General features: G+C 45.7%; 2 protein-coding genes across 3 annotated transcripts; both read left to right on the top strand.

Moving 5' to 3' along the window:
• The first annotated feature begins 1,704 nt into the window (after window positions 1-1,704).
• LOC120682370 (probable L-ascorbate peroxidase 7, chloroplastic) lies at window positions 1,705-7,197 on the top strand. 2 transcript variants are annotated; one of them, XR_005678380.1, is made up of 12 exons: window positions 1,706-2,196; window positions 2,309-2,428; window positions 3,417-3,537; window positions 3,629-3,729; window positions 3,815-3,902; window positions 4,190-4,257; window positions 4,342-4,428; window positions 6,111-6,185; window positions 6,266-6,343; window positions 6,428-6,532; window positions 6,718-6,791; window positions 6,934-7,197. XR_005678380.1 is itself a non-coding variant. In XM_039964234.1 (11 exons), exons 1-11 carry the CDS (start codon window positions 2,029-2,031, stop codon window positions 6,736-6,738), a joined length of 1,032 nt encoding a protein of 343 aa, XP_039820168.1. In that variant the 5' UTR covers window positions 1,705-2,028; the 3' UTR covers window positions 6,739-7,196. The 2 variants fall into 2 exon arrangements, 1 of the variants encoding a protein (XP_039820168.1); XM_039964234.1 differs by having other exon boundaries at window positions 1,705-2,196; window positions 6,718-7,196.
• Window positions 7,198-8,664: 1,467 nt separating this feature from the next.
• LOC120682259 (kinesin-like protein KIN-7E, chloroplastic) lies at window positions 8,665-20,810 on the top strand. The gene is made up of 25 exons (XM_039964084.1): window positions 8,665-10,735; window positions 10,850-10,947; window positions 11,567-11,656; window positions 12,372-12,424; window positions 12,682-12,747; window positions 12,825-12,878; window positions 13,199-13,258; window positions 13,537-13,615; window positions 14,105-14,172; window positions 14,484-14,546; window positions 14,691-14,795; window positions 15,272-15,376; window positions 15,554-15,661; window positions 15,796-15,942; window positions 16,209-16,391; window positions 17,005-17,175; window positions 17,278-17,514; window positions 18,000-18,140; window positions 18,230-18,355; window positions 18,579-18,629; window positions 18,722-18,769; window positions 18,841-19,071; window positions 19,171-19,854; window positions 20,043-20,132; window positions 20,333-20,810. Exons 1-25 carry the CDS (start codon window positions 10,353-10,355, stop codon window positions 20,351-20,353), a joined length of 3,462 nt encoding a protein of 1,153 aa, XP_039820018.1. The 5' UTR covers window positions 8,665-10,352; the 3' UTR covers window positions 20,354-20,810.
• The last annotated feature ends 1,043 nt before the right edge of the window (window positions 20,811-21,853 follow it).

Here is a 21,853-nt window from a genome sequence, read left to right as displayed (position 1 = left end):
TTGTTGTTGGCGGGGTGATAAGATATTTAGAGCTTCTCCAGTAGCCAATGCATCATCCGACGTGGTCTTGATTAATCGAATCAAACCGCGGAGGGAGTTGATTCATAAAGGAGAGAGAGAAAATCAACCCATTCATCAATCGAATCCTGGGCAACTGAAAAAATAAAGGGAAACGGTGTCTCTCCACTCTCTCGTGAGAAGTAAATGCAAGCGTTGCTCCTGCGTGTGATATATTTTTTTTAATTGGATTGGATTGAATCCCACACCCACGTGACAGTTTTTTTTTATGAAACAGGAGGGTTCCCCTAGGGGGTTCCCTACTGGTTATATAGTATTAAGTAAAAACAAAAGAGTGTGAAAAAGAGGTTACAAGCTGTAGTCCTAAGAAACAAAAAAGAAATAAAAAAGATCAGCAAGATTACACATGGGCTTCTAGCCATGAAGTCATATGAGCTTTAGACTGAACTTTAGCCCTTAGAATAACTAAGGAGAACTCTTTAACAAAGTGCCTATGACAGAGATCTTGACTTGGTGGAATGCCTCTGAAAATGAAATCGTTCCTTTGCATCCAAATGCACTAACTCATAACAATAATGATATCCATGAAAAAAATTCTCCAAGGTAGCAAAAGCATCATCCTGACCCACAATAAGTCCAATGGAGGACCAACAAAGCTGAGCAAAACTGCAGTGAATGAAAAGATGATGCAGTGATTCCTGTATTGAGAGATTGCAGCAGGCACATGCATAGGAAGGTAGAATCATATTCCTCTTTTTAAGTAATTCTCTGGTAGAGAGCCTATCATTCAGCAGTAACCAGAAAAACACCTTATGCTTATTCTGGCAAACTGACTTCCAAAGCCAGTTAAATGCAGCATGCACAATTCTATGTCCAGTGAGATGTGTATAGGCCTTAGTTGAAGAGAAAAAAGGCCAACCCCATATGTAGGACCAAATATCTGAATTTGTTGATTCCTGCAGGGATGCCAACTCTTGAGCCAGAACATTTAGCTGTTGGAGAGCAATCTCTGAAAGTGGCAGATAAAACAGTATGTTTGGACTTTCCACATTACATGCTGCCTTTAATGAAATATTCTTATGTCTGGCAAATGAATACAGTTCAGTAAAATGAAGTTTAGGAACCCTATTTAGCCAAAGGTCATCTCAAAAAAGACAAGAGGCTCCATCTTGAACATTGACCAGTGCCATTCCTTTGAAAGCATCAAGTAGTTTCAGAACATCTCTCCACCAAAAAGAGCCCTTCTTGTGACAAGAGGGAAGGGTTCCATTTCCATAATATTTTTCCCAGATGAGATGGACCCAAGAGATATCTTCCTGGTTAAAAAACTTATGGAGATACTTCAGCAGCAGTGCTTCATTTACACCCATGTGACAGTTAGTTAGCTGCTCAAGTAAAAAGATACTCCATTCGGTCTGATAAACCGGTTGATTTCGGTACGAGAGAAAATACATTGGAATAAATTACAATAAACCGAAAGAAATGTTTCTGAAGTCGGATACGCAGAAGGACGAGCAGTCGTATGCCTTTGCAACGGACACGTAGAAGAACGAACAGTCTCGGCGGCTCCGAGGAGCCGTGGAAAAACCTGACACGGCGCCTGATGACCAGAACCGCAACCGGCCGCCGAAGGCCAAACCCAGCAGAAAACACCACGCCGCCCCCGCGCGCCGACGCACCAGTCGCCACCAAACACCGCGAAGTCTCCGCCGGAGTCCCGAGACCGGCGCCGCGCCAGGCGCCCATTGGCCGCCACGGGATAAACAAAGGGCGCGCCTCCGGACCACCAACCAAACCTCCCCACGCCGGCGGCCGCCGTTGCCCTTGACCCCGAGCTCCCGAAGCCCGGCGCACGCCCCCCGCACCAACCCCCCCAAAACCCCTCGAAACCCAGGCGAGAGGGAGAGGCGCCTTTCTCTCGGAACCCGCAGCTCCTCCTCGCTCCAAGGGCCGCCGCGCTGCTCCCACCCATCACCAACCCACCAACCCCTAGCCGCCCCAGGCCCCGCCATGGCCGAGCGCCTCGCCACCGCCACCGCCGCCACCCTCCGAGCCTCGGCCGCCGCTCCGTCCGCCCGCCGCGCGGCGCGGGGCAGCCGCGCCTTCTTCCCGAACTCGTCGGCCTCGCCGGCTCGCGCGCGCGCCGCCCTCCGCGCCGCGCCCTCCCGGCTCCCGCAGGTCCGTACCCGCCGCCTCCGCTGGGTTCAGGGTGCTCAGGGGCGGCTTGAGACGCTGGTCGAAATGGTGCGGCGGACCGGCTGCTGACTCGTGTTTACGTGTGTGGTCGCAGACGGCGAGGGCGGTGAGGTGCTCGGCGGCTGCGACGGCGGCGTCCGACGCAACGCAGCTGAAGGCCACCCGCGAGGACATCAGCGAGCTTCTCAGGACGACTCATTGCCACCCCATCCTGGTGCGTACGGTGACCTTTGTCAAGCGCTTACTTGCTGAGACACTCCATTGGGTCACCATCGTTGTGTATTGTGCGAGATTTGGGATGTGACATCGCGTTGCAACATTAGAAGATGAGGCATTGACTTATGACCCCATCACTAATAATTGTTGGAGAAGGTAGTAGCTGTGATATCTACTAACTTTGTTAGTGGTGTCCGATCGATTCATATGTGCCTCTGCAGCACTGTTGGGCAGGGGTGGATTCAGACAAAAATGTTACCGGTCACTCCTAGAACATGGGTTTGTTTCTCACTTTTAGGTGTTATTTCTTGATTATGCATATAGATTTACTTAGTGTTTGCAACAAGTCATTGATGCCACACTGCCACTTGACACCAATGAGCATACGCTGGAGTTGCCTCCTGTCGCTGAGCTTAATATGCGTCTTTTGTTGATGCACAAAGATTAGCCAATATAGGCAGGTAAAAGTAAATTCGACATGAGTAGTTTGTTTGTTATAAAATGGTACAAAGTATGTAAGATAAAGTCGACCAGTATGAATGTAAAAAAAAGTGAGTGGCATGCCAGAAAAGTTCGATTACTCATGAGATGGTATTAAGTAATCCAAAAAGACATTTTCAATTCAAACTTTATGATGTAGTATTGATTAATGATACTATGTAGATGAAGGTGTTATCCAATATACGCTTCAGGATCATGTCAGCTTCTGTTTGTTAGTTATGCTGCATTCTCATGTATTTTACCTTTGCATGGTCATGTGATTTTTTTGTCTTATGTTTTAGAGGTTGAAGGTATCACAGGACTGTTGTTTTTCCAGTTAAGCGTTGTTGTATGAAATTGTGCATATTTCTATTGGCCTACCAAATGCAATGCAATTTTCTGTCGTCTAGTATCTTTTTTTTAAGACAAATGTGTATGTAATCGGGTTACCTTAGGCTTCTTTTATTTATGCAAGATGGTTGATTGTTGTTTGTTTGATTGGGAAGGTCCGTCTGGGATGGCATGATTCTGGTACATATGACAAGAATATTGAGGAGTGGCCACAACGAGGTGGAGCTAATGGAAGCTTAAGATTTGATGTTGAACTGAAACATGGAGCCAATGCTGGTACTTTTACTAGACTGTCCCCCAGTATCATTGCTTTATTCTTCTAAAGTGTACTATGGGTGATTAAAGGTTTTTATTGAAATTATCAAAGGCCTGATAAATGCTCTAAAGCTTATCCAACCAATTAAGGACAAGTACCTGGGCATCACTTATGCTGATTTATTTCAGTTGGCAAGTGCTACAGCAATTGAGGTCTGACCTTTCCCTCAGTGAAGTATCTAGCTATTTTACTTTTAGTGTATTACTGCCATGTTAATCCTAGTCAATCTCACTCCAGGAAGCTGGTGGCCCAAAGATTCCAATGAAATATGGACGGGTTGATGTTACAGGACCTGAGCAGTGCCCACCTGAGGGGAAGCTTCCTGGTTAGTAGATCTGGTCACTGGACTTTGCAGTGTTCTGCATCTAGTACCAATGACCTTTCTTAGTTTGTAGGAAAGAGTTAGATACAAAGAATACTTCTCTAGATTTCTCTTTTCTGCTGAGAATATCAAATAAGTGTATTTTTCATTTCCAGAAATCAAGGGTATACCTCCATTGCTGCATTGATGTCAAAACTGTTCTTGTGTAGATGGGAATAGATGTATCTGCATGTTACCCAATTCCATTATTCTGATGCCTCTCCTATTCCCCTTTATCTTGTGCTTTACAGATGCTGGACCAAGTTCACCTGCTGACCACTTGAGGGTGGTATTCTACAGAATGGGCCTTGATGACAAGGTGTGCAGCTGACGACACGTAGCCGTTTCAGTATGTACTTCTTGTTGCCTTTGTTGAACTGTTTGGAATTTGAATCCTGTGTAGGACATTGTTGTCTTGTCTGGAGCACATACACTTGGAAGGTCCAGGCCTGAACGGAGTGGCTGGGGGAAACCAGAGACAAAATATACCGTATGTTCTTATCTTCTTTGTGTGAGGTGGCGAGGTGCAAAGCAGGAACATCAGTTACCTTCTCTCCAGGAATTCTATTTTGAGCATGTTTTGTTCCATCCACTCTGTTCTGATTAATGATTGAATTGCATTTTATAACTTTGCTATAAGAGGGACATTGCAATTTCTCAATTCTTTGGTATACTGTCATATTGTGCCTGCACAGCTCTTAGATTTGTCCTCAATGTCTCTGTAATGCTTTTATTCGATGTTTATGTATTGACTAAGTTGTGCGTGTCATGTATTGTCTCTTGGCCTTTTTCATCTGACTGTTATTTAAAGGATCTAAATCTTTTTTTGTTCCCTTTCTATGTACTGACTAAGCTATGCATGCCACGTATTGTCTCTTGGTATTTTCCCCCATCTTAGAGCAACTCCAAAAGAATAGCTATCCTACTAGGTAAATTTGGAGTTTTTCCAACCCTGTAAAAAAATAGAGCCTTCTAGATGGTGGGGAAACCAACAGATTAGGTAAATCTTGAGAATGTAAAATTCAAATAAAGTCTACATGGATGCATTGTTGGATTTTTGGTTGGCGAAACTAGTTGCTCTTGCTCCTTTAGTGGTAGGTTATTGTCATGAACCTTGGGTCCATGACGATAACTAGACCTAGGCTATGCTTTTCATGGCCGCGATCTATGTCTTCTCCGGCGAGGTTTTCCCCTCTACCGCAGGCTTGGTTGTTCACCGATGGCCAAGCAATGGATCACAAAAGAACAACTGCATATTTCTGACAATGTCAGATCTTCAGAACAACTCTCTGAATTTCTGTATGTGCTCTTCAGACACGGAGTGTAGGTACTAGTCTGATTGATTTTTCTGGAGGCAGTATCGGTATGATCTGAGTAGGAATGCATGTTTGCATCTTGGTCAAAGGAAAAGCTTATCTGAAACAAAATCCTAGACGCCGGGGCTTCTAGACGGCAGGGAGGCGTGGCTCCGGGACACCGGGCCTCCTGGATGGCCGCTGGGGCTTCTGGACGGCGGGGAGGCGTGACTCCGGGATGCCGGGCCTCCTGGATGGCGGGGCTTCTCGACTGTGGGGGAGGCGCGGCTCTAAGGTGGTGGCACTCCTGGACAGCAGGGGAGGTGCGGCTTCCGGGATGGTGGAGGAACCTCGATGGTGAGGGAGGTGCAGCTCCTGGACGGCGGGGAAGGTGCAGCTTCTGGACGGCGCGGCTGCTGGACGCCGGGGGATTCTGGATGGGGCGTGGCGCTGCCCTTTTCTGGACGAGAGCGAGATGCGGCGCCGAGAAGGTGGGCGCGCGGTGGCGGCAGCCGCGCGGGAGCAGGAGGAAAGCACGCGGGAGGCTGGGATGGCGAGCCGGTTTCGCTGGGCATCTTTGCCGAGGGAAGGGGAGGAAGTGGCGAGGTAGATAGCGATCGGACCAATATAGCTAGCCTGTTGGATACTGATTTCGGGAGTAATTTTCGTTTTTTAGCTAATCCAACCAAGATAGCCAGCCTGTTGGAGTTGCTCTTACTGTTCTATTCTATTCAAAGGATATAATTGCTCACTTAGATTATATATAAAAACGATTTGTATTACCTGGACATATGAATTCGAACGTGCTGCATTGTGCATGTGGATAAATTTCGCTGGACCAACCTTTGAACTCATCTACCATGTCCAACTCGTGCAGAAAAATGGTCCTGGTGCACCTGGTGGGCAGTCATGGACAGCTGAGTGGCTGAAATTTGATAACAGTTACTTCAAGGTATGCGTCTTTTGTCACATATTACATTCTGCAAAATTTACTCTGAGTTTATCATATCTGACCTGGTAGCAATATTTTAGGAGATTAAAGAGAAAAGAGATCAGGATCTTCTGGTCCTACCTACAGATGCTGCTTTATTTGAGGACCCAGCATTCAAGGTGATCTTTGATGCTCATCTGTATCATGTCGGTATCCTACAATAATCATTGAACTTACTGTCTGAGAATCCACAACACAAACAGGTCTATGCGGAGAAATATGCAGCGGACCAAGATGCATTCTTTAAAGACTACGCTGAGGCTCATGCTAAACTGAGCAATCTGGGTGCAAAGTTCAATCCTCCACAGGTCAGTGTCAGCATTTTGCTCTTAGTTTTCCTACGAGGCCACCCTTGTCATTTGCAGTTTCTTTAAATAGCAAGTGCTTCGTATTTGGCAGGCGACTAGCTTTTTCCAATAAAACTGACGCTGATTTGTTTTTACCCCATCATGCTGACCATCCTTATCATCCTTCGCTCAAATTGATCCTGCAGGGAATCTCTCTGGATGATTAGTGCTTCACCTGAGCCATAGCCCCGTGAAGCAGGCAAATACTCTCCTACAAAAGGTGTCTATGCCTCCTACCTTCAAATATATAAAGTCACTTGACTAGGTTCTCTATGGCCGCTCTCTGGCAAAATGAAGGACCAAGCAGTTCGTTTAGACATCTACTAAAGATGATAAAATAACTCGGCTACTGCCCCTTGCAGGATCAAAGAGAAACACATACACGATTTATTGCTCATCGTACAAGATGGATCGGTCCCATGTCTCTTTCTATTTATCCCGACTTAGGAAGCGAGCTTGCGAATAAATAGAATAAAACAGACAGTCATGAATTTCAGAGCCATTGTGTGATCCTCCAGATGGAGCTACCTGATCTGATGTTCCATTTCTCTCGCACATGATGCTTTGCATGTACAACTGTCAAATTTTCTACCAGCAAGTAGCAACATGATTCCTCTATTCCTCTTGCACGGGGTTACAGCTGCAGATAACAGCCAGATCCGCAGCACTTAAAAAACTTTTTGGGCCCTACGTCTGGTGCATCTGCTCAGTGCTTCCCAGCCCAACACAGCCAGGAGTAGTTTTTCATCGGGAAATTTGTGTGTAGTACACTGTCAAAGAGTAAATTTGTACAGAACACATTACCAATATCGATTTTGTTCCTCGCACACCGTGAAAGAGTAGCTTAGTGTGCAGCACACCGCACCGAATAAAGTAAATATTTTTAGCTCAGATAAAGGGCAAAAAGATCATATTGCCCCCAGTCAGACCCACTCGTCATTTTCCCCTCTCCTCCCTGCAAGGCCGGACGGCGCCACCCCTTGGCCGCTCACCGGCTGCACCCTTGTGCCCGCCGCCGGCCCTGCGTGTGCAGCCGCCGTCGGTCCCGTTGACTCCCGCGCCGGTGCCGAAGACGAGCCGAGCGCCACAGAGTTGTAGACGAGGGCGGTGCTGACACTTCCCCCGCTCGCGCATCCGCCGTCCCCCGCGCCGTGCGAAGCTCGCGACCGCGTTGCCCCAGTGTGCCCCGTTGCGCGCGCGTCCGCTCCCCCGACCGCGCCACGGGCGGAGGCCGAGGCAGGCCCGCCACGTGACCGGTGCGCGACGGTACTCGGTGACCGGCGAGCGCGGACGCGTCGAGCCCATGGCGGGCGCTCCTGCCAAAGGAGCCGAAGGAGCGGTGGATGCCTACGGACAAGCCGCCTCGGCCGTGCGCCAGTAACGGGTAGAGGAGGAGACGGAGGAGGTAGAAGACGATGGCGAGGATGACGACGGCCGTGAGCAGGTCGAGGGCGCGGTGGTGCGGGCTCCGCGCGACGACAGTGCAGTTGCCACCTCGTGGACGCGCGCGGGGGGCGGCGGCTATGCTTCAATGGCGCCTCCAGGTCCTGCTATCGGCATAGATCAAGGACCTCGGTCCTCGAAGATGAGGCGGATGCCGTCGCGGCTGTCGACGGCGACGGGCATGCACGACCGGAACAGGACGCTCTCCACGCCGCGGTGCACGTCCTCCTACACCTCCCGCATGGTGAGCGCGGCGTTGGGGCGGCACGCACGCAGCGCTGCCGCCGCAGCGGCCTTTAGTTCGGGCCGCTCCAGGGGCTCCCCGGAGGGCGCAACGTGGACCGGCGGCGAGGGGCCACGGCGGGGTGGGGCTTGGCGGCGGAGCGAGGCTACGGTGGAGGCGGCGAGGGGCCGCGGCGGGGTGCGCATCGTCGGCAGCGTTGGGCGGAGGCGGTGCAGATCGGCGGCGAGGCGCGGGCTGGTGGCGGCGCGGATGGCGTCGAGGGCCACAGCGGGACGCGAGGAGGCGGTGGCGCAGGGCCTAGGCGGAGGCGGCTTGTACCGGTGGCGAGGGCCGCGGCGAGGTGCGGACCGGCGGTGTCGAGGCCGTAGAGGTGCAGCAGCGATAGAAGTGAGAAAGAGGATGTCCAGTGGGCTCCGATAAAGGGCAAAATGGTCCTTTTATCTAACATCTGAGCTGCAAATAATTAGTTTATTCCATGCAGTGTGTTGTAGACCAAGTTGCACTTTGGTGATGTGGTGGAGACAAAATCGACTTTGATGGTGTGTTCCGCACAAAACTGCATTTTGATGGTGTGTTATGGACAAATTACCCTTTTTCATCTGGCCATGCTCCCGGATTTGTCGTCACAGGCGGGGCGAGAATCTTTTAAAGCAATGGATGGGCCATTTGGCCACGGACGGACCCGGTCCACCAAACTCGGGGCTGCGACCTGGATTTGGAATTTTGGATCGCTCGGTTGGACCGACTGGCTGGTGGGCGCCACCACTTGAGAATCATTAGGACAGCAGCGTAGCGGGGAGACATACGGAGTAGGAGTCGATGCTGCATTGCTGCTGATAGGCCACGGCGAGGAGCCCGGCATTAACTCTGATCAGCGTCACGTGCGCGCCACGTGCCGGGCACCCCCGGCGCGCTCTGTGGCGCAAGAGCGACCAGCAGCCAAATTACAAACTTCAAAGGGACCGCAGGTTCGTGTCCGGTCACGTTACCGGTGATCCTAGTGGCAATTACCGTCGCTTCCCGCCCAAACGGCCGAACCGCTTTTCTCCTTTCTCATTTTGCGGTGAACAGAGATGGTTATGCACTGTTTATCTTTCACAACAATTTTATCCCGAGTCAGGGCTACCCGTCTTAAACATAGTGCATATGACTAGAGTAAAATCTTAATTCTAACTAACACCAACTATTTGGTCCATACTTGTCGTTTTTGTGTTTCATGTGCTTGCTTTCTATATCTTGTTACATTATCGTTGTACATTTGTCAAATAGACAACTCACTTCAAAGCAAGTTGAATTGCAGCCGTGTAGCCCTAGATTCAAACCGTCCAATAGCTCACTAAATTCCAATAGCTTGTTTTTCACCTACTTTTAGATGAGTAAGAACCATTTTTGCTTTTAACTTGATGATGCTCGTCTTTTCTTCTATCTTCATCTTCCTTTTTTCTCTCTCTATATGGTATATTTATCCTGTGCCATCTACTCTCTTATCTTGCCTTTATCCTCACATCTTTTAATGGTATCCATGATCTCCCACCCAACCGTTGAACTATAATCATTTATGTCTGTTCCTATCTTAGCTCTTCAACATCAGTTTTTTTTTTTTGAAAGTTTCTTCAACATCAGTTGTCTTAATGACATTCCCGCTATCTTGCCACGTTGACCTCGCTCACCAAAGTCTATCCTAAACTTAACATGAATGGAAAACCTACGAAGGCAGAGAATGACGGTTGACTGAAGCTTTACTCAATTTCGGACGATCTGATTAGTATCCTAGATATGCTAAATCATCACAATCACATCCAAAACAGTTGCTCAACGAACCATTCGCATCAAGACTCCGAGAGGCCGCGGTGATCTCACCTGCGGTGGTCCATAACCCCGGAAAACTTCAGAGCTTTTAGACCAAAAACACCAAAAAAGGCGGCACCCGGGGGCGCCTCGGAGGAAGACGACGACGACCCTCCAAAGCAATCCCACGAGCTCCCCTCTCCGTCTCCATCCCCACGAGCTCGTGCTCGCCTCCTCTCCCCCCAAAACCCTAGTCCCCAGCCCCAATCCCGGCTCCGCTCCAGTCTCCACCGCCGCGCCGCGGCAATGTCGTCGTCGAGGTCGACGCGCTCCAGTATCTCCCCATTCCGATCCCGCCGCTCGGCACCGCCGGCGGCAGCGGCGGCGCCTCCTCCGCCGGCGAGGACCTCGTCGGGCGGCCGCCCGTCCACCCCCTCCTCTACCGCCTCCGCGCGGCCCACCACCCCGTCGTCGACCTCCGGCGGCCGACCCGCTACCCCTTCTGCCGCCTTCGCGCGCCCCACCACCCCGTCGTCCTCGGCCCGTCCCGCAACGCCGTCCTCTACAGCCTCCGCGCGGCCAACCACGCCATCGTCGGTCTCCTCGCGCGCCGCGGGGAGGGCGCCGCTCGTGGACCCGGCCAATGCCAAGGAGAACATCATGGTCACCGTCCGCTTCCGGCCCCTCAGGTGTGCTTTTACGCTTATTTGCTTGCTTTATGCCTTGTTTGGAGACGAGGTTTTGGATTTCGTGGGCTTTGTGCTGCGTGTTCGTCTAATGCGTGCTTGTATTTTGTGATGTAGTCCTAGAGAGATGAACAAGGGGGACGAGGTGGCGTGGTACGCGGACGGTGACAATATGGTGCGCAACGAGTACAACCCCAGCATTGCCTATGCTTTCGGTGAGTGCTCTTGGGCTCATTGCTGTGTGATGCTACATTGTGGAACCGTCGATGTTGCAAAGGAAATATACCTACTATTTGCCCGAAGAGGGGATACAATTGTCTGTTGAACCCGACCATGTACTTGAGGAATAAGGATAGTGATCGTGGCATGTTTGGTAATGGATTGGCAGTAGAAGCTCGAATTCCTTTTCTGCGATATACTGGGGATGAATGTTGATACATTTTCACAGACTCACAGTAGCGCGGAGAGGCTGCTTAAACGAATTCCCTAGGGGTCAGTGTCGTAATCAATGAAGAGAACTGTATTTCCGCTTTGTACTATTTCTCACTTTGTTGATCAGGCATGCTGCAGTATGCCAAATGTAGAGCCATGGTAAGGTCTTCATGCTTTTCAGTAGGAGTTTCAATAAATGGTTAAGAACAGTTTGGTTAATTCTGTTATTTCTTTAGAGGATGGTTAATTCTGTTGTTATTTTGAATCTAAAATCATGTTTTGAGGAAAAGAACCTTAGGTCAGAGATAAGCTTTGCAATGCAGTTCCAGAGATTAACCAAGTTAGTAGTGTACTAGTGTTTACTGAACCTTGAGAATCCTTTGCATTTTTTCTCTGATGCAGATAAAGTTTTTGGCCCTGCTACTACGACTCGGCATGTATATGATGTTGCCGCTCAGCATGTTGTAAGTGGTGCCATGCAAGGAATCAATGGTATGTTTTCATTTTCAGCTCTCTTCATTTGTCTAGAAATACATGTGATCTTAATTAGTTGTGAGACTGAAATTGTTGTTACATGCCTATTGGACTTTTGAGTGGGGCAAAATATTGTGTAGCCAGTTCCTATGATAGCCGCCTGTCAGGAGAGCTCTGTAGACAACAGATTCAAGTTGACTATGCAAATTATGTCTATTTCAGAATGCAGATTGGTAGGGTGTGGCCCTTCTCATGGAGCCACTTTTTTTGGTGGGGAAAGGCGGAAAGCCCCCTACTGCATTTGTATCCTCTGAACTCTGAAGTGTTACCTGTTCTTTGATCATAAAATTTGGCATAAGGCTGTCGGTGTGCATGCTTCTTCTTGTCATTGCCATCTCTACTTTTGATTAGGACCAAAGCACAAAGACTGCTGGTTGCTGGTGCAGTTGCGCATGCTTTCTTGCTACTTCTGGTCCAAAGTACACGTCGTCCTAGAATGCCTGTGCTCAACATTTTAAGATTTTGACTATTACAACTTTTAAAAGTACATGACTTCATTACATGGAAAATCAATTTTGTTAAACATATACCTAGAAAGAGTAATAGTTGGTAAATATGTGTCTTGGAGACCGTAACAGTGACCTAAAAGACAAGTAAACCTTATGGAGATAGGCAGGTAGCATAGGTACTTCAATATTAATTCAGTTTCCTAAAATTTCTCTGTTCCTTTCAGGCACTGTCTTTGCATATGGTGTAACTAGCAGTGGGAAAACTCACACCATGCATGTAAGTTTCTGCTTTCATGTTCTGCCTATGTCTTCTATTTTGTTTATGCCTCTAGCAATGGTCTTCTGTACCTGCTTGTTCAGCACAAGGCATTCCTTTATTGTTTAGTACATATATTGCTCATCATCCTCTTGTTATGATAACAAGCTAAAGAAACTCAATTTCAACTTTCACACGCTTCAAATTTTGTGCAGGAAGAATTTACTACTCTTCATTGTTGAACTTCCTTTCATGGTACATTTGGATTATTGTTGCAGGGAGAACAGAAATCACCTGGAATCATTCCATTGGCCGTGAAGGATGTATTCAGCATTATTCAAGATGTAATTTCCTCTTTTTTCTATCCACTGTTTGACTAAAAAGTACAACATGACATTGTCATATCTTTTACTGACATCAGACACCTGGACGAGAGTTTCTTCTGCGTGTTTCGTATCTTGAAATTTACAACGAGGTGACTTCTCTTTTCAAGCTGTGCATTTGCTTGCTACTGCATAGCAACACCCAAGAGCTATTGCAATTTCATCTCCATATTGGATATTTGAGCCAGTTTATTTCCTACTCATATATTATTACTTTATCATATTTCCATGCTAGTCCTGATTACGAAAGGATTCTGATTTGTTATTCAACTTGAACTGCATACAAGTAATGAAACATAGGCCAGTTCAAAGTGGTCACAATTTGTTGAAATGTACTGATTCAGAACTATCATGAAACTGTGCAGTACTTGTTCAGAACTCAGAAGCTTGGTTTATCTTTATAACTTTGCAGGTTATCAACGACTTACTTGATCCAACAGGACAGAATCTCAGAATTCGAGAAGATGCACAGGTACCTGAAGTATTGTTTTTAAAAAAAAATGATTTTGTAATTATTCAGTCACGCCCGTTCAATTTATACAGAACAATGAGTTAAGCCGCATGGATTTCTTTTCCTTCATTGATGTGAATTGTCCATATTCATTCTTGGTTTATTTTGTCTATGGGCTGGGTCCTTTTTTCTTATCCTTTTTGAGAAAGATAATCTTGTCCATTAGTGTGAAATAAGTCTTTCCTTCTTAGCTGATAAATTATCATACCCTTATTTGTTCTGTTGATGTAATCATTTAGGGAACTTATGTGGAAGGGATTAAAGAAGAGGTTGTTTTATCACCTGCACATGCACTCTCTCTAATAGCATCTGGAGAAGGTATTTGCTTCTATCTAGGGGACACGCTTTATATTATACCACCCAAAATTCTTGGATAGACTAAGCCATTGGTTAATTGATTTGGTGTATGAGCACCCATATTGTATTAAAATCCAAGATATCTAAGTTCAAAACATGACTCATGCAATTTTAAAAATAAAAAGGGGGCATCCAAGGAATTTCAGTTTCCATGGGGTTGACTTTTTTAATGTACATATGCATTCTGATTAGGGTCCACATGGTATTTCCATTTTAAATTACATCTCTTGTATTGTCCTCGATTATTTAATTGGTGTTTCCCTTGAAACATAACACACGTAATTGATACTTCTATGGATTATTTAATATAAGATTCAAATACGCATGATGCTTGTGCCTGTATCCAAGTATGTGAGAGCTGTGTTTGGGCAATTCATTTAATGTTAGTTCGTACACAGTGGAATCAAATATGTATTGTTCTGAACTCCTGACATCATTGCTTTCTTGCAGAGCACAGACATGTTGGATCAAACAACTTCAATCTTGTCAGCAGTCGGAGTCACACTATCTTCACTCTGGTATTGCTGCTTGCTCTCTTTATGGTTCATTAAATCTGCATTGTAGATTCAAGTGTGGTAGTTAACTAAAACGAATTTATGGGCATACTTGACTTCACCATGCAAAGTTTAATGACTCATGTCATTTACTCCATATAATATGTATGGCAACTAATACATGTTAAATCTGTGAAAAATCTGTTAACTAGTACTTTATTGGATATCAAACTGTTTTTCCCCCATTAGAAGTGTGCTTAGTAAGACTAAGCTAATAAGCTTATGACAGCTAAATCAGGCAGACTTGTTAAACTTATATGTCAACACTACTGCAGACCATCGAGAGTAGCCCTTCCAGTGAAAGTGACGCAGCAGAAGAAGTCAAGTTGTCTCAGTTGGTAATTCCTCCCCTGCAGCATGCTTCTAATTTTCATTCTCCTACAATTAATTTTTGTCTCTTGGCATTTAGAATACAGGAGCTTGATTAGAATTTTTGGGATACCTAAGTGCTCTTATGATATTCTTTTATATCCTTTGATCAGAACTTGATTGACCTTGCTGGGTCTGAGAGTTCTAAGACTGAAACAACTGGTTTACGACGCAAAGAAGGTTCATACATAAACAAGAGTTTGCTCACCCTTGGAACTGTAAGTACCAAATATCGCTAACTATTTGTCTTATCACTATGACATTTTGATACATACAGAAAATATAACTCCGTGGACTGTTTCATACATAGGGAGGTTCATTCATACCATCACTTGAGGGACACTTTTCATTTATACCATCAGAGTAGTCAATGGCGTGGAGTCTGGTTCCACATGTCATTGAGACAGCCTGGTGGTATAGATTAAAAGTGCAACTCAAATAGTGGTAATGGAAATATTCCTTAATATATTTGTGCCAAACGGTGTTCCCCTATTGTCTCTCAGAGCTAGTTGGGTGACAGATTAGCACATGGCTCCTAATCTGCGATTAGGAGAACTTAGATGTATTTGCTACTTGCTAGTCCTAAAATATGACTGGCTAGGTTGGCAGGGATACTGCAAAAATGGTCATATTCTTTGTTCATTTGTTTGGTTGTTCTTCTCTTGGTAAAACTATCATCAAAATTGTCTTGCAGGTAATTGCTAAACTTACCGATGGTAAGGCCACTCATATTCCCTATAGAGACTCAAAGCTCACACGCTTACTTCAGTCTTCTCTTAGTGGACACGGACGCATATCTGTAAGTGGTTCTTATACAAAATCGGTTGTGTATTTTTATCTTGCTTCACTAAAAAGCCTTTTTTGTTGTCTTTATGTTTTGCTTTTCATTTGTGGAAAGTATTTCCACATCTAAATGTTATACCGCGTGCATAGTGCAGTCTATGTTGCTATGTTGAATGCTTATCTTTTTTTGCAGCTTATTTGCACAGTCACCCCTGCATCCAGCAACAGTGAGGAGACACACAACACATTAAAATTTGCTCACAGGAGCAAGCATGTTGAAATAAAAGCTTCTCAAAATAAGGTAACAGTCAATAACAATTAATTCGTGCTTTTTGCACTACTGTGCTTGTACGATTGCTTTTTATAGCGACAACTATACAGGAAATGTCTACTGTGGTGTGCTTGTTACTAATGTTGATGGATTTTCCTTCTCAGATAATAGATGAGAAGTCCTTAATTAAGAAGTATCAAAAGGAGATATCCTGCCTGAAAGAAGAGCTACAGCAACTGAGACGTGGTATGATGGGCAATGGGTGTATTCTCCCTACGGATCAAGAAGATCTTGTTAATCTAAAACTCCAGGTTTGCTTCATATTCAAACTTTTGGTGAAATATTCTCACATGATCTCTGGAAACCGTTTCTACAATTCTAAGAACAGGCAAATGAGAACTTCACTGCATGAGTAGTTTTCGCTTTAAACAAAGGGAGTATGAAACTGATATGCCTTTCCTAATAACATCCTGGTAGAATAAATGAACCTGTTCCAAATCCATGTGGACAATATTTGTTAGTCATATTTCAATACTGATATATTAATCTATTTCTTTATATTCTATCTGTGTGATAGCTTGAAGCTGGGCAAGTCAAACTTCAATCGAGGCTAGAACAGGAAGAGGAAGCAAAAGCAGCACTGATGGGTAGAATTCAGAGGCTAACAAAATTAATATTGGTATCAACCAAAAGTTCGATATCCTCAAATGTTTCAGGAAAGACTAACTTCCGTCGGCGGCATTCGTTTGGTGAAGATGAGGTTTGAGCCCTCTTTGTTTTGACTGCGGCATTTTTTTTCTCTTAATCCAACTCAGGACAGTAGACGAAACTTGAGCAATATCATGCTGTAGAAAATGAAATATAATGCAAGTGTGGAAGAGCAGCATAGATTCCACCTCTATTCCTTGTTTTTGTGGATGCTATGGTATGCTGTTTGTCATGTTGAAACTTAGTAACTCCTAGTTGTCAGAGTATATCATGACACGGGATTACATTAGAGTTTGTTGGAATTACGATCACTTGTACTGTCTTGCCCTCAAGTCATGCAACTCTCATATATATACCGCCGAGAGGCTCAATGTAATATCAAATCCATTATACGCAATCCATCCTTCTTACACTAGTTAGTTGAGTATTTCTTTCCAACTAGTAGCAAAGATAACTGCCCGAGAAAATTTGCACGTCATACTGCCCCTCCACAAAAGAATAGTCATTTGCTACTGCACTTGCAATATACCACCACAGTACGGTGCTTTGGGGAACCTTGTTAATCCTGTGTGTAGGTGTTGACTGTGGTGCCTAGTATATTCACAGTATGTTTTTCTTTGTGTAGCACAGGGTCTCAATTGTTCTTATTCTGTTTCAAATTGCAGCTTGTGTATTTGCCAGATCGAAAGCGGGAATACTTTGTAGATGATGATGATATCAGCCTTGATTCAGAGCTTTCGCTTGAAGGGAAACTTGATGCGAACAATCCTGATGAGTCAGCCAGGTTTGATAGAAGGCATCGTAAACGTGGAATGCTTGGTTGGTTCAAACTAAAGGTACTTCTATATGGATAATGGATTTATGGATAGCATGAAGAAAGACATTCTAGCTATATGGATTGTATGCATTAATAATTGTATACGTATTAACTTGTGCAGAAGTGTGACCAACTATCGGGGTTATCATCCAGTGTGGATGGCGATAGCAATGCTAGTGGCTCACCTTCCTGCCCTAAATCATCACAACAAAAAAACTTGCTGCTTGACCTGAAGGATGGTCGAAGGAAATCAATGACCAGGAAAGGAGATGACCCGACACTTGCTGATTCTTTTCTTGAAAGGACTCAAGCTGGTGACTTATTTAGTGCTGCGTCCAGAGCACGTCACCCTCTACCAGTGAGTTGAATTTCTATGTTTACTCTTCTTTCTTTATTTCTTTCCATTTTTTTCTCCCTGTGCATGCATTCCCTTGTCCTAACAAGCAATATTAGCTGGTACAAACGTTAATTATAATTGAAGTCTAGCACTTCCCTGGGTGTTGCTTACTGGAGGACAAGGGCCCTTGGGGAACCTTCACTGTCCATCAAAGGATAATGTAATATCAGAAGTGAAAGAAGATGCTAAGTGGATTCAAGTTTGAAGTTATGATGGAGTTTGAATGTTTGATTTCATGCAGTCTCTGAAAGTTTGATAGTTTTCGCTAGTACTTATTTTCCTTCACCTGGCAACCTCCTCTGGTCAGGAGCAGCATGGCCATACCTTCCTTGCTAATAGGACATCCAATATTGTTACTTCGGTTTTTGCATCTTGTTCTAACTGTGTATTGTTTTGGTGGGTATTCACTACAGTCATTGACACTGACAGCCTTGTTGCATTTGTAGAGTGGAACAACCATTGTGGATCAAATAGATCTTCTACAAGAGCAGGTCAAAATGCTGGCTGGGGAAGTGGCACTTTGTACAAGCTCACTCAAAAGGCTGTCAGAGCAAGCAGCCAACAACCCTGATGATGTGCAAATTCAGGTAATTTTCTGACTGTCCTGTAACAAGTTGAGCAGTTTCTGGGTGTATTTTTATGAAGTATCTTTTCCCTTTATTTTCTTCTACTGCAGGAGCAAATTGAGAAGTTGAAAGACGAAATCACTGAAAAGAAGTCACATATACATTTGCTAGAGCAGCGGATGGTTCAATCACTTGAAACTACAGAAGACCCAGCAAATAAGATAGAGTTGTCTCAGGTCATGAAATAGATGAAATCTAACTTCATCCTAGTTTGATTTACTTGCAAATTTCTACCAGTTACCAGTGGGCATATTGTCGTTATATTTTGTATTGTTGAGGGAAAAACAATTTAATAGTTTTAATTGCTATTCTGTGAGCCAGTCCCACATGCTAGAATGTTTTGTTTTTTTATGCCATATCAATGTTCTGAATATTTCATATAATCTGATCTTCTCACAGACTTTTTCAAAGTTGAGCACACAGTTGAGCGAGAAGACATTTGAACTGGAGGTCCGTATAGTCAATCTGTCAGCTACTATCCTTTTGTTGAAATTTATGCTGGACTAATTACTGTTTTCTTTTGGACTGGGTGGTTTCTCTAGATTATGTCTGCGGATAACAGAATTCTCCAAGACCAGCTACAAGCTAAGGTGAGCAGCAGGTGGGGGTCATAATTTTTTTTTATGTTCAATGTATTAATTTGATTCCCTTGTTCAAACAGGTAACAGAAAATGCAGAACTCAGGGAAACAGTTGGACAATTGAGGCAAGAAATCAGTAGCTTGAAGGCTGCCAAAAGTGAGGATAGTTTTGCCAGTGTGCAGTCTAGTGAACCATCAACAGCGAGCACTGATACTAGGGATAACACAAATGAACTCTCAAACCATGCAAATGTGTCCCCTAGAACAACTGAAGGAAACGAGTCAGGATTAATATCTCAAGTGCTCAAGCAGGTAAGAGCATATGCCACTATGTCATCACCTTCCTTTATAGTTCATCTGTTTTATCTTCTTTTATGATATGCCAATTGAAACCTAAAAACGGTGCTGCAGGCTTCAGAAATTGAAAGTTTGAAGCAAGAAAATCTGAGGTTGGCAGAAGAGAAGGATGGACTGGAAATTCACAGTCAAAAGCTGGCTGAGGAATCGTCCTATGCTAAAGAATTGGCATCTGCTGCTGCAGTTGAACTAAAAAAATTGGCAGAAGAAGTCACCAGGCTTTCTTATGAAAATGCAAAGCTGAGCGCAGACTTAGCTGCGGCAAAGGAGCAGATTGCATCAGTTTCAAGGAGCAACATTCACAATGACACAAAACGATGTGATCAAGAGAATGGAATTCTAGTGGAAGAGTTGCAGAAAGAGCTGGTTGCTAGTTGTCAGCGGGAGGCTGTATTAGAGGACACACTATCTCAAAAGGATCGAAGAGAGAGTGAGCTTCTAAAGCTAATTGACTATGCAAAATGCCGTGAGCATGAGTTGGAAACCGAGCTGGCAAGTATGTGGATCCTTGTTTCAAAAATAAAGAAAGAAAGCTCTCAAGAGGATGTATTTGAATTCAAAGCAAAGCAAAACGGCGTCCACCCATCTAAGTCTGATAGTGGCAGACTGGCAAGTGAAATGCAATCTTCAGATAATGGGAGCTGGGATGGCCTCAGTACCATTGAAGAAGCGAGAGCTGCATACAATTTTGAAAGAAGGCGCTGCAAAGAATTGGAAAGCATTGTGTCCAGATTGAAGGTGATTATAATAGTTTTATCTTGCACTAATTTTCCAGCTGGAAAGATGATGAATCTACTTTTGCAATATAAAATTTCTCTTTGGGAGCTTTCTTTGCCTTGCCTTGAGCCACTTGACAGAATGTTCTGAAATTCAGTGATTTAGCTTCTTCTATTTCTATGCTTCTGATGCGGAATTTTTCTTTTCAGGGCGAGGACCTCAGGGGCCTGGATGTTAAAGTCCTTGAAGAGCTACAAAATTTCCATGTAGAAGCGCTGTCAAGGATCTGCCAAGAAAAGGTATGGTGTTTCACCTGTGACGTCCCAGTCCCCCGCGCACACGGCACTCCCGCGCATGCGTGTACGCAAAGCTCGGATTTCTTTTAGCATACTACTAGTCAGCATGCTTTGACTCTTTCATGCTACGAGCTAGTATTTGAAACTGGTGTCTGAAAGTGCCCTCTCCGTTCTTAACACGCCTCCTCTGTCGTGCTCTGCAGATGGCAAGTCAGGCGCTATAGCAAAAACCTCCCTGAGAAGCCGCTTTCCTCAATCCTCGTGGAGGCCACAGCTTGCATGCCTGCTGATGTCCCCCCCATGCCCCTGCGCTCTAATGTTTCCATCAACAGTGGGACACCGTTGCTGCCATAACCGAAGCAACCCTGGTTAACCCGCATTTGGAGACGGATCGTCTGCGTCTGATCGGCAGAAAAAAAAGAAGCGACATGTGGTTAGACTGCAGGCGCTGATGCTCACTAGTGCTCACTAGTTACTAGTTAGCATGCAGATTTCTCCTGTACAGCTTATTGGATCAGAAAGATGCTAGTAACATTAGGCTATTTCCAGCAGGTTAACGGATGCGGATGCGTATTCTCCGCCATATGCGAATCGTTCTTGCAACACAAAAAGAAGTCATATCCAGCAGCTCGCGTACCTGAATGCGCATCTGAATAGAAAATATCTATGGGTCCTACCTCAGCTTTATCTCATCAACTAACTTCTCCCTCGTTTCTTTCTCTCCTCAACCAACAGTCTGAGCTGGAGCCCTGGTGAGCTAGATGCGCAGAGGAGAGAGAGTCCGTGAGTTTCCGCTGCCTCTCTCATACTCCTAAAATGGATACGACACCTGCTGTAGTGGGTAGTGGCTAGAGTAGCACGCGAGCAGGCAAAACGCGCATCCGCAACGAGGTACAGTAGCTGCTGGAAATAGACTTAGGACTAGGAGTACCGGATTGCATTTACTGGTAGGAGATGGGAAGGCGGAGTTCTTGTTGTACCTGCACCGTGCTCTGCACTCAAAACTGTAGCAGACCCGAAAGGACGCGGCTGTAGCTATGGCACCTTGCTTTTTATGTGATGCCGTGTACTTGGCGCCGTGCCGGACGCGAGGTTTGACTTGGGTCTGGCACGGCCGCGGCTTGGGCGCTGCTGGCTCTCGCCACGCTGCGAGGCTGCGGATACGGGTTTGCGATTTGTGGCACCGCGAGTGCGAATGTCCGTGGCATCATCTGCGGCCTGCGGGGCCGCGGTGGATGGCGTTCCCGTGCTCCGAATCTCCGCCTTAAAACAAACCGTCCGTGGCTCGGCTCCTGGTGAGTACAGCACAGGCCGTCCTCGCCGGCGGCAAGCTTTTTCCTCCGGCCGTTCCTGCGGCTGGAGGTAGGGATGTGCAAGCGGGGCGGGATGCGGCTGCCCGCCCCGCGGCCGCCAGAGCCGCAACACTAGACTAGTGGCGGACGTATGCGGCAGCCCGCATGATGCCGCATTTTTTATGCGGACTTTGCGGCGGCCCGCATCTGCTTCCGCAAATTCAATTTTGCCTTTTGCGGCTGCTCGCCAGAGTGAATGGAGGGACTTGACGAAATTGGTGATGTCCGATGTGCTCTAAACAACCAAGATGTGCAAGCACTGATTGGATCCATCTCTGCTAGCATTTTGGGAAGTTGGGAAATGCAAAAGACAAAACAAGACTTATCAAAGGGAGAGCCAAAACTGAATTCCATTGTTTTAAGTTTTAACTG

Source organism: Panicum virgatum, chromosome 7N, assembly GCF_016808335.1.
Source record: "Panicum virgatum strain AP13 chromosome 7N, P.virgatum_v5, whole genome shotgun sequence".
In the NCBI taxonomy this organism is placed as follows: Eukaryota; Viridiplantae; Streptophyta; class Magnoliopsida; order Poales; family Poaceae; genus Panicum; species Panicum virgatum.
This window is presented reverse-complemented; position numbering and strand designations above follow the sequence as displayed.